Source organism: Lissotriton vulgaris, chromosome 5 (genome assembly GCF_964263255.1).
Source record: "Lissotriton vulgaris chromosome 5, aLisVul1.2, whole genome shotgun sequence".
NCBI lineage: Eukaryota > Metazoa > Chordata > Amphibia > Caudata > Salamandridae > Lissotriton > Lissotriton vulgaris.
Genome location: NC_141693.1, coordinates 2012934927 through 2012947899, shown reverse-complemented (window position 1 = coordinate 2012947899; position 12973 = coordinate 2012934927). Strand labels below are relative to the sequence as shown.

At 47.1% G+C, this 12973-nt stretch overlaps 1 protein-coding gene across 15 annotated transcripts in view; it reads right to left on the bottom strand.

Moving 5' to 3' along the window:
• The window catches only part of FNBP1 (formin binding protein 1), an 887470-nt gene that overhangs the window by 658102 nt on the left and 216395 nt on the right, over positions 1 to 12973 (bottom strand). For all 15 annotated transcript variants that reach the window (XR_015296123.1, XM_086924822.1, XM_086924824.1 and 12 more), the window contains exon 3: positions 8228 to 8284. Coding sequence is in view for 14 of the 15 variants with exons in the window: in XM_086924822.1 (XP_086780948.1) it covers positions 8228 to 8284 (57 nt within the window). In the remaining variant the exon portion in view is untranslated. The remainder of the gene's footprint in view (positions 1 to 8227; positions 8285 to 12973) is intronic.

Genomic DNA, 12973 nt, shown 5'->3' with positions numbered 1-12973 from the left:
TGAGCTCTTTTCATCAACCACAAAAAAGATGAAAAGCAGAGCCACCCTCCTTGCATTTCTGTCCTCGTGCCCTTCACATTAGACACAGGTTTATTTACAGCCACATTAACCTGCTGTGCTGGCGCAACCACAAATATTTCTTTCTGTTGAGCCGTCTTTCCTAATTTTGCTTTTTAATTGTCCAAAGCAAAGATGGAAGACGCTTCGAAATATATCAGCGTTTGTTCGAATCCATATATCATGATTGGTGATCAGGGGGTCGTAGGAGCAGGAAAGAACAAGCTGTCGCCATTGCCAAAGCTGAATGAAAAAAAAGAAAGTGTCTACTAACTAATGAAGGAAACAGTGTAACGCCGGAAGTAAAAAATACAGTAATGATGGGCGGTCACAAACGGAGACAGGGCGGTAACAAGGAGGGACTAAGAAGCCTCATTATCAATCGGAAGCCAGCGTTTACCATAGACAATGACACCAGCCAATGAAAAATATGGGCGGGGCTTCCACACCACTTCTAAAACATACCCCACTACAGCATGCCTCGCAGAGCGAGCAGCACATGTGCTGCAACACTAGGCTCGACCTAAGAAAACAAGTTACTTACCTGTAACTTTGGTTCCCCAGTATTGGTAACTTTCATAGATTCCCATGCTTTGTATCATTCCCCGTCTTCGGAGAGGGAGCCTCGGTAGTATCACAACCATAGAAACAAAAGAGAAACATAGGCCTAGGTCTCATCTCATTTTGGATACTATCACTCTCTTTGTGTAAAAGAGACCAAACTTTTGCCAGGACCAATCAGAGCAGCCTCACCCCATAGAACCTTCCTGAGAGAGCTCAGAGCCTCAGATTTTCGTAGCCGTTGTGCAAACCGCCACTAACTCTGTAAAAAGACCGAGCTTTCCCAGGGGAGGAGGGTGGGCGCATGGGAATCTATGAAAGTTACCAATACTGGGGGACCAAAGTTACAGGTAAGTAACTTGTTTTCTTTCCCCAGTATTGGAACTTTCATAGATTCCCATGCTTTGTATCAGAGTAGCTAGCAGTAAATTACCAAGACACATTTTGTAAATACATGGTATTACATAACCACATAGCAATACTTATAGCATAGCAAAAACAAGAAACAAAATGTGCTCACCAGGATGGAGGGACTGTAGGGAAAGCTCACCTCTCAATGAAAAAGATTCTGCAGAACTGCCTGACCAACAGCCGCGTCGTCTCGTCCTGCAGATTCCAGGCAGTAGTGTTTCGTGAAGGTATGAGTACTGCTCCACGTTGCTGCCCTGCATATGTCCTTAATGGCGACTCCAGAGAAAAAAGAGCCACAGACGATGCCACAGACCTTGTGGAATGTGCACAGACTTTTCTGTTCAGTGGCTTGCCCGCCTCCTGATGGCAGAATTGCATCGCACTTGAGATCCAGCGGGAAATGCCACTCTTTGCCAAAGGAAACCCCTTCCGTGGTGCGCTGTAGGACACAAACAATTGGGATGATTTTCGAAAGGGTCGTGTGCGTTCCAAGTAGAATTTCAAGCATCTTTGAACGTCCAAAGAATGTAATGTGCGTTCCGCAGGCGTAGAAGGGCGCGGAAAAAAAGACTTTAAAATCAAAGGTTCACTCAAGTGGAACTCAGAAGGCACTTTCGGAATAAATTTCGGATTGGTGAGGAGAATAAGCACATCCTTTTTGAATTGAAGGAATGGATGCACTATGGATAGGGCTTGAAGCTCACTAACTCTTCTCGCTGATGTAAGAGCTAAGAGGAGGGCAAGTTTCCAAGACAGGAATTTCAAGTCAGCCTTGTGCACGGCTCAAACGGAGCCAGGACAAGATTGAGCTGCCAAACTGGCGGAGGAAGGCGAACCGGAGGATACATCCGAAACAAGCCCTTCAAGAATTGTTTAACAATCCTAGAAGACCATAAGGACGGGCCTGAAGAACTGCGCCGAAACCTCGATATGGCTGCAAGATGTACCTTCACAGACGAATGCGCCAAACCAGACTTAGCCAATGATAGTATATATGGCAAATGTTGATGCGGTAGAGATTTGTAAGGATGGAGACCTTGTCTTTGACACCACAGGCAGAATCTCTTCCATTTCGCTTTGTAAGTTTTATTAGTGCTTGGTGCCCTTGCCTGGGATAACACTTCTCTACACTCCTTGGGGACATTCAGATGACGGAACTCTCTGTGTTCAGGAGCCACGCTGTCAAGTGCAGCGATTTCGGATCCGGATGGAACACCTCCCCTGATTCCTCGACAATAGGGATGGAATTGGTCTCAAGCGAATTGGATGATACTGGGAAAGTAGAAGGAGTTCAGTGTACCAGAATTGCCTGGGCCACGCCGGTGCAATGAGAATCATCTTGCAAGCTTCCGCCTTCATCTTCCTGAGTACTCGTGGGATGAGGGGAATTGGCGGAAAGCGTAAAAGAACGCGCCGTACCAGGCAATCGAAAGAGCGTTCCCCAGAGATCCCTGATGGTGAACCTTGCTTGCGTAGAACCGGCATTTGGCGTTCACCGGAGAGGCAAAGAGGTCGATGGTCGGTGTCCCCCATACCGAGAACACACTCTCCAGAATGGACTGATTCAATTCCCATTCGTGATTCGCCTCTGTCTGGCGACTCAGGGCATCCGCCGTGACATTGAGAGAACCTTCCAGGTGTTCGGCCTTCAAATTGATCCCGTGCAGAATCGCATAATCCCAGATTCTCTGAGCCTCTTTGGATAGAGTTTGTGACCTCGTTCCTCCCTGCTTGTTGATGTAGTGCATGGCCGTCATATTGTCCGTTCGGACCAGCACTGTCTGATTTTGAACTCTGGAAAGGAAAGCCTGCAAAGCCAACCGAATGGCCGTCAGCTCAAAAAGTTTATATGGCACTGGCGCTGCTCTGGACTCCAGTGTCCGCTGACTTGAAGCTCTCGGAGCACTGCTCCCCAGCCTTCCAAAGAGGCATCTGTAGTCATAATCAGGGGGGGATGGTGAAATCCTGAATGTCAGACCTTCCGCGATATTGTCTTTTACTAGCCACCACTCGCATGCTGCTCTCATTTGTGGCGTCACCAACAGATTGTCGTTGAATGATCCCTCTGCCTGGCACCATTGCTGGTCTAGCTCCTCTTGCAGAGGACGCATTCGCAATCTGCAATGCGGTATTAATGGTATGCAGGATGACATCGACCCGAGCATAGACTTGTATTGTTGGACTGAAAGGCATGTCTTGTTGAGCACCTGGCGAGCCGAGACGATCAACTTTTGTTGACGTTCCTCCGAAGGACGAGCTGTGCATTGCGTCATGTCCAAAATGGCACCAAGGAACTTTGTGGATCTTGAGGGCTGCAGAACTGACTTGTGTTTGTTTAGCTGAAGGCCTAAGTGATTGAACAACTGGATACAAGTTGAAACGGCTTGAGAAGTTTCCTTGAGAGATGGAGCCTTGACGAGCCAGTCGTCCAAGTAAGGGAAAACTTCCAGGGATTGTTTTCGTAGGAATGCTGCTACTGGTGCTAACACTTTGGTGAAGACCCGTGGTGCAGACCGAAGGCCAAACGGAAGCACCTTGAATTGGAAATGGCTCTTGCCCACTGTAAAGCGTAGATATTGTCTGTGAGCTGGGTGTATTGGTATGTGGAAATGCGCATCTTCTAAATCCTGAGACGCCAAAAAATCTCCTGGGTTCAAAAGAGGAAGAATATCTTGGAGAGTGACCATCCTGAAAGAGAGTTTGATGAGATAAGTGTTGAGCTCTCGTAGGTCTAGTATGGGACACCAAGTTTCTGCTGTCTTCTGAACCAGGAAGAACCTGGAATAAAAACCTCTGCCCCTCTGAGAGAGAGGTACCGGTTCTATTGCCCCCTTGATGAACAATTGGTGGGCTTCGAGATGGAGCAGGCTCAGATGTTTTGTGTGGTTGGCACCCGGAGATCTTGTTGGAGGAAGATCTTGGAATTCCAACGTATGGCCACTCTGGACAATATTCAGGACCCACTGGTCCGATGTTATACACTTCCAGCTGTTCAGACAAAAGGATATCCTGCCCCCACTGATGTTACTGGGAGGAAAGGAACAGTAGGTAGAGCCAGGAGGCTGCTATTGCCTCTTGGCATTGTCACGTCCTTGGCGGTCCGACGCCCTGGCTGAGGCTGGCGAGAGAAAGACGCCGATTGCCCCTGCCGTTGATTTGAATATTGAGTCTTGTAAGACTGTGAAGACTGAGGAATATCTCTGCTGGGTGTTTCCTCTATAAGAAGAGAAGCCTCTGCCTCGTGCACCTCTAAATGGGACCTTACGATAGTTCAGAGATCCCAATGTCTTTCTCTATACTTTGCAGGGCATCATCAACATGCTTACCAAAAAGCATCTCCCCATCAAATGGGAGGTCCAGGATCTTGTTTTGGACCTCCTGACGAAACCAGGTGGCTCTCAGCCAGCCCTGCCGACTTAGTACTGCTGAGCCTGCTAAGGCACGAAAAGCCGTGGAAGCAATATCCATCGCACAGTCAATTACTTCGGAGGAAGATTTTTCTCCCTCCATAAGGACTCTCCTAGCCTCTTCCTTCGCGGAGTCTGGCAGTTGTTCCACAAATGGTTCCATGTCACACCACATCTGGCGGTCGTATCTGCCTAGAATGGCGAGAGCATTTGCTGTTCGAACAAGCAAGCTGGCCATGGAAGAAAACTTCTTTCCCACGTTATCCAGGCGCCTACCGTCCTTGTCTGGAGGCGTAGTCAAAGGCGTTGATGGGTTTTTGGATTTACTTTGAGCAGCCTGGGAGATCACCGAATCAGGCTTCGGCTGACCAAGAAGACAAGCTGGACTGCCCTCTGGAGCCTTATATTTCTTTTCCAGCCTAGACAGAACTGGGATAACGGTGGCTGGATTTTGCATGATCTTTATCCCTTCATCCCACACATGCTCAATTATGGGAATGGATTTGACTGATCTTTTGTATTGTTCTTTAAAGTCATACAGGAAACATTCAGACTCTTCCCTTGTAATTAGTAGTACAAACCTCTTTGACGCTCTTTCCATGAGGTTATGGAATCCCCCTATATCGACTGGAGGGGAAATAGACTTATCTTGACCAGTGGCGTCTGGATCTTGTAGTCCACTGTCACTGGGATCCAAGTCTGGGTCCTGCAATGGATCAGTCAAAGGATCCACCTGTACCTCCTCATCAGAAGAGGAATCCTGCTGAATGGTAATGGCGGGCTCGGGATCCGATGTTCGGGAAAGGACCGTTGGTATGACCACTGGCGTGAGAGGCAACTCCTGCGAAGGAGGCTGCACGACCACTGGCTGCGCTTGCGGCAACACCCGAGGCAGAGGTTGCGCCGGCTGCAATAAAAGTTCCGAAGGAAACCTGGTTCTATAATGCTGCAGCATCATCTGAAGATCAGAGATTAGAGAGACCGGCATGGCCATCATGTCCTGTCCTAAACCAAGTGGATGTTGCTCCTGAGGAACATAGCGATGAGCCTCTTGATCATATGCCTGCTCATAATATTCCTCTGTGTCAGTCTCTTGCAAATTGACATGTAAATCTGAGGGACTGTAGGCATCCCTATATTTGCCACCATCATACTCTTTCTCATCCGACTCGGCATCCAGAAGCAGTGTAGGTGGAAGCGTTCAAACCAGTCTTGGAGACGTCATTTCAGGTGTAATCTTCAGCTTTTGAATAGGAAATTGCAAGCTTTGACTCGTCGTCGATGGTGCGCTACTCGTCGACGCTATCGTCGATGGAATCGTCGACGGTGCAGTGGACCTCGTCGATGGAGCCTTGGACATCGTCGACTGTATTATTGTCGACGGTCTCGTCGACGAACTCGTCGTCATCAGCATGAGCGTCGTCGGCGACGTTGTTGTCGTCGACGTAGTTTTCCTCGACGACGAGGCCGTCGACAGCACTTTACTGGAGATCTTCATCGTCAACGAGGAAGAAGTAATCGTCGACGAACCTGTTATCTTAAACGACGATGAAGTCGTTGACGTCGAAACCGCCACCGACGACGATCCCGTCGACGGGGGCAAGGAAACAGCGGGAATTTTCATAGAAGTACTCGTCGTCGACGTACCTGATGTTTTTGTCGTCGACGGACGCTGTTTTTTATCAGGAATGGTCCCTGGAATGACTGTAGAGTGTTTTTCATCAGTCTTTTCCTTTTTGGACGGAGGAGAAGCGAAACCAACCCCCTTTTTGTCCTTAGTGGCTTTAACCAATCCAGCAGCCTGTCCCTGCCGCTCCTTTTCACTTCCGTGAGGAGATTTAATGGGACTAGCCCTCTCAGACCTGTCAGAGATCTTATGAGGGGCCTTGATGGGGGGCTCGGCTGAAGAAGAAGAAGGAGGAGGAGACCTACCCCTCTTCTTGGATCTTTGAGAGGAAGCCATAGATGTCGAATCCTCTTCATCTGATGAACACTTCCTTCCGAGTCTTCATTTTTTGAAGCCAGGTCAACAGCCGACCCTCTCTGTCCTGAAGTGTTTTTGTAGAGAGGGTTCTACAAATCTTGCAGTCAGTGGCCTTGTGGTCCGGGTATAAGCAATGTATACAGTTGTCATGCTTATCTTCCACAAAAAGTCGTTTTTTATCCACAAGAGGCACAGGACCTGAATAAGGCCTTCTTCTCCTTGTCAGACATGTCTTGATTGAAGTTGAAAAAGTTGTAGAAATAACTTGAAAGAATGAGAAAACTGAGCAGAGCTCAGTGGAGACTCCCTAGCACAACGTGCGGTAGAAAAATCTGAGGCTCTGAGCTCTCTCAGGAAGGTTCTATGGGGTGAGGCTGCTCTGATTGGTCCTGGCAAAAGTTTGGTCTCTTTTACGCAAAGAGAGTGATAGGATACAAAATGAGATGAGGCCTAGGCCTATGTTTCTCTTTTGTTTCCATGGTTGTGATACTACCGAGGCTCCCATTCCGACGACGGGGAATGATACAAAGCATGGGAATCTATGAAAGTTCCAATACTGGGGCAAATATGAAGCTTCAAAGCAATGTCCAGAGCTGGTAACTGACCCAACAGACAAATCATTGCCAGCGCATTGCATTATTGGTAGAGGTGCTAACTCTGCACTCACTGTGCTCCTGGTATTAAGGGCTCTAGGTGGCGCAAATACATGTGCAAGGCCTGTTGCACTTTAGAGATGCTTTTGCTCACATGGAAGCCAGATGACATAAGCACTGAAAGGAAAACAGGTTTCATCAGCAGGGAGCTCCAACGTAAGCAGGGAAAGAGCGCAGGAGGCGAGAGAGTGAACTACAGTGTCACAGGGGGGCAACTGTACCACAAGCAGAGAGGGCACAATGGCATCACAAGTGGCCACTGATGTCATAGGGAGGGGCACGGCCACTGACGTCATAGGCAGCAAGTGGACAAGGCTGTCGCAAAGGGGCACTGACCTCATAAGCAGGCAGCGGCAACAATGACATCAGGTAACTAGTCAAGCGAACTGAAGTGGGGTAGACTGGGATGATTTGGGGACAGGAGGCACATGAGGCTGTGGGGCAGACAGCGGCTGAGGTAGCGGAATAGGTGATGGTTTGGATAGGGATGCATAGGAGCTGTGAGAGGGCGTTAAGGGCAGTGAAGTGTGGGTGACTGTGGAGGATTTGGGGACAGGCGACATATTAGCCTGCGGGGGAGAGAGCAGGCTGAAGTAGGGTGAGTGGGATGACATGGACAGGGATGGCGTAGGAGCTGGGGGAGGGAGTCAAGGGAAGTGAAGTAGGGGTGACTGGGATGATTTGGGGGACAGCTGGCACATGAGCCAGAGAGAGAGCAAGCTGAAGTGAATGAGAGATGGATGGTTAGGACAGGGACAGCATAAGAGCTGGGGAGGGAGTCAAGGGAAGTGAAGTGGGGGTGACTCGGGAAGAGTTGGGGACGGGTGGCACCTGAGCCTGTAATGGAGTCAAGATCAATCAAGAGGTGCTCACTGGGGATGGTTTGGGAATCAAGTTAAGAAAAGTGGGGAATTAATCCAGGCACAGGTGGTGGCACATGAACTTGTGGGGAAGTCGAGGTACACAACGTGGGAGAGATCTCTCAAGGGATAGCACCCGAGCCTTAATGGGAGTCAAGGTGAGTTAAATTGGGGTGAGTAGGGATGTTTTGGGCAAGGATGCCACACAACCTGAGGGCGAATAAGTAGGATTTAGGATGGGTAGCTGCCTGTCAATGGATGATGCTCTACTACTAGCTTACTAAACACACTCACTTGTTCTCCTCTTCTTCCTTGGAATTTTTCTTGGGCTGATACTTCTTTGATAGATTCCTGCAATAAAACAAAAAAAGTAAAATGAAGCCTCCGTGAGAATTCCCTACATCTGCCACATGAATGCTTCCAATACAAAATTTACAGTAGTATCAGCAGACTGTGCATCACTTTCTGAAAAATGGAAGCCCCTGAGATGAGTACGAACAGCAGCCTTAAGCACTAGAATGAACTCATTGAAGTGATGAAGGACTTAAACCCAGATTAAATGTAGATACCAAGTTCAAGGTGATAAAGAACTTGTCATCCAATATTGTCAACTGTATCTTTATAAGATTGGAGAGGGAAAACATATCCAACATAACTTCTTTATTCAACCCATTGAAGTCTATGCACAGCCTAATGGCCCCACTTTGCTTTTGGCCACCACCATAGGGGCCGACCATTCAGTTACCTCCACTGGGACAATTATACCTTTCTCGTGTGCCTTCAACAGTTCATCCTCCTCCTACCCACCCCGGCACATTCAAGGGCTTCCTCCTCACCGTCAACAGAACTGCAGCAGCGCCTTTCTTTTATTTAATCTGATGGGAACAATTCTTTAGACATCCTAATCTTGAGCTAAACACTTCAAGATATTGTTTAAGGAAGACTTCACGTCCCACTAAGGCTTGTCATTTGGAGACCTGCTGTCTGCATTGCGGTTGAGGAACGCCAACAGATCCTTCTGGTTGGGCCAACCCGGGATGCTGGTACTACAACATACACTTGACATGAGCGAATAGAGTCTTCTATTCAATGGAGTCATGTAAGTAATCATTTGGATGACATGCCCACCATACCCCCCTGGCTGCATATTGATCTTCAGCAATGACACCTTACACTCAGTATTCTTTGTAATACTGTAGTAAAATAAAGCTGAATCTTGAACACAAGTCAAACTTAACCTGCAATCACATGCCTTCAATCTTCACTTAGACCGAGATTCACTTCCCACCCACAACACAACTGTCACACACGGCTTAACGCACTCTTATGATTTACCCCCACTCCTGCAACATTTCACAAAATGGCCAAGTAGTTACACACTATCCTGAAAGCCGGACAAATCTTGTTGCAATGAAATGCTCACTTGGTGATGGGATGTGGGTGATATACATTAAGTGTCACAAACCTATTTAGGTTTTTTGGTTAGGTTGTTTTTAATGAATGTGTAACGACTAGTAGTTTTTATTGGTAGTTGACTGTGAGTATTGTCATTGACCTCATGTTGTCAAAGAGGCTATTTTATGTATATAGGACTGTTCCCCAGCACTAATATGGATTTTTGGTTATATGCACCCTGTTTAGGTTCTGTTGAAATATACTCATGGCTTCCTGATGAAGGCTGATAGCCGAAAGGCGCGTAGGATCTACCAAAATTAAAGCCATGTTATCATCGAATATTGTTCTGACATTGTAAATGTGTTATTTAGTTTAATGAATTTAGAAAGTTACACTTGAACTTTAAAACTGTGAAAACAAGCAATAAAATTGAAACACAAGTATATAATTTGTATTGGGCAACAAAAAAACTTTTTGATAAGTGTAATTGCTAAGATTATTTTTCTACTGGTTATTTATAACAAAAAGAAAATTCAAAAAAGGAAACAAACAGTATTTGTGGTTGTCCATTGTGCACTAGACAAGCTGTATTTACACTGGAATTGATTGTGTTGTATCGTGCTGGAAGTTTAGGTTCAGAATTATTAATCTTATTTTTCTAAATGTATATGTTTCACACTTGATGCATTAGCACCGGTTTACGAACATTAGTCAGGGGTACCTCTTCTCTTTACAAACACAAATCTTGTTGCTTGCCATGTGCCCAGGTGTACCACATCTGAAACTACTGTCATCAAATACACACGGTCACTCCTTTCTTTGTTTCTACCACATCCACATCTTCTCTCTTTTCTCTTTCATTTTTCAATTCTTCTACACAACTGAGGATATGCACCACATGATTAGCAGTTGCAATTACATCACTCAGTGGTGGGTTTGTCCATTAGCCAAAGTTCCTTACACATCTTGTCCAACTTACAACGTAAGACAAATTGGTCCCTTATGTTTCTCATTAAGGGCATCAAATGTCTAAGGCGCTGACAGTTTCCTCGATGCTGTAATGTACTGCTTTACTGTCTTGTGCTCCTTCTGCTAAAATATGATCTTTCAAAAATTGTGCTGACCCACAGAAGTTAAATCCAGTTCTTTTTTACTACCGTCTTAAACTACTTTAAACCATGTTCTTCCCCATGAGTGAGTCAGTCATGTGCGCAGTCCACACGATGGATGCTGTGGCCTGTGAGAAGAAGGATGTCTAGAATGGGAGAAATTATGGGCAAGACCATGTTTCTGTGATGTAGAGAACATGTGACAGTTGATGAGGACTGTGATGTCTGGTGCGTGGAGTACTAATGAGAGAGTGTTGATGAACATATTTTGGAATGTGTGTTCTGTAGGTAGTCTGAGGGTGTGTGATAATTAGTGGGATGTGTGCATGGTTGGATCCATGTCTTGTGTGAATGGTATGTAAGTGTCAGGGATATCTATGTCAGGATGTGTTTGGGGGGATTGGCAGTATGGGGTCCTGGGTGAGGCATATGATAAAATCTCTCCTTAGACGTTTCAGAGGAACAGGGGTTTTGCATCGAGGCCCTTCCTGACCCTAACAGGCCCAAACAGGTGATGAACATTATTTTATATACATCTCATAGAGACTTCTAAACACTGATTCTTTATCGTAGATTTAACCCCAGGCGATTTATCCCCAGGCGTCAGACAAGTAGGTGGTGTCCTCCAGCTCCGCATCGGCCGTGCAGGATGGGAAATGCACGGTACCTACATAGGCGCCACACCAGCACGCTGACATCAATGCCTTCCTTTCCGTGCCCATCATCACAGTTCATGAGATGGCTATCCCTAGTCAATTTCTGACTAACCTTTTTTAAGCATATTTTAAAGATTATTATCCTGTGTGCTAGGAATGTCCCATAAAAAGCCTACAAGTTTCAAGCCATGTGGTACCTATCACAGGCAGATGTCTGTGACAGCCCCACATTTGGTTTGCTTATGCTTCTTGGAGCCTGACCATGACTCCAAGACCTGCGAGGACTGCCGCGTCATGAACTCAAAGACGACGCAGGAACGTTCCCTGAAACTCCTTGCCGCCTGACATTAGATGACCCCACGAGCCTCAAGATCCCGGTCACACAGAAAGCCCCGGGACCACTTGCGGAGCCGATCTCGACGATCGTCATCCCAGTTAAATTTGTTATGCAAGTCCCACAAGCGAAAGAAGTCAAGGTTTTCCACGTCATTGGACGAGGCACAGGAACGACAACACCTCAAGGCCTCGCTCCTCCGCAGAGCCTGTGCTTGGATCCACTCCACGCCTCCCAGAGCCGGAGCAACCCCCGCCCAACTAAAGGAGTTCTACAAGGCTATGCACCATATATTGGGCAGCGCAACCCTCTGGAGTGCCTTTGGGCCCTATAGGTTCGGAAGGGGCCCTTATTGTATTCCCACCAGCAGGTCTGCCCTTAGCACCAGTTGTGTCCCTTGGATTTGGTGTTGGATCTGTAGCGGCTCCACCAAAGAGACCATAACCTTCCTCGGAGTCCGCTCCAGTGATGCTGTTCCTGGCGCCACTGACAGCACGTGGCGGTGCAGGCTCCATCATCATACCTGACTCCGATACGTAACCAGATGAGCATCGTCTATACAGACGCTGGCCCTGACCAGTCCCATGCCTTCCAAATCGGCCTGGAGAGGGAGAGGATTGAGAGGGGTCTGAAGACCCTTATAGATACCATCATCCCTTTGAGGAACCAGAGGACAACTGGTATGAGGATCTGGCAGATGGTTTGGATACCTGGCAGTGGCTTGGATACCTCACCAGAAACTGTTTTGGTCTCTCCTCTCACTGTTGCTTCGGAAGAGGTAGCCTTTTTGCTAGGGTGATGAGGAGAGCGGCAGAGGTCCTGGGAGCTTCAGCTTCCCTCAGTAACAGTTAAGATTGTCTTGACGGAGGGGCTTCAGCCAGGGGTGCTGCCGCCAAACCTTTACTACTATTCTATGAAGTCTTTACAGATGTAATCTTTGGGGCCTGGCCCAAGCCCTGTACAGGGCAAATGGTTGTTGCCATTGCCCCACTCCTGGAGACCCCAGTTTGCTCTCCCAGCACCCTAATCCGTAGAGCTTAGAGGCTTAGAGGTCCAAGCCTCCATCTCCTGTATTAACCCTGGCGTGTTCCCTACATCCCCACTGGATAGTTTTTTTTTAAATTTCTTTTTATTGGCATTTTCAAACAACATGCAGAAAACATGGCATAAGCAACTTGCGCTAGTCACTACACATTGCATAATCAAATTCTGATGCAGGTTTGTGGTACATGAAACAGAAATGAACTCGTGCAGAGTTACATGCCCCTCTATTGACAGTTCTTGATACAGAAAAAAAGAAACAAAAACAGCTGTAGTTATACGAGGGCTTCATCCCAGCATTCAAATAAGCAAAAGTAACAATTGAATAGGCGTCACACATTGCACCTCCCACACCGTTATGACATTCATTACATACCCACCCCGCTCACGCAGTGAATACAAAAAGAGGCCATATAACATAACATAGCACCCCACAAATTAGCACAATAGCCAATTCCAATCGCCGTCATTAGTCTACCTCCACCTCACCCTCTACATTTTGTCG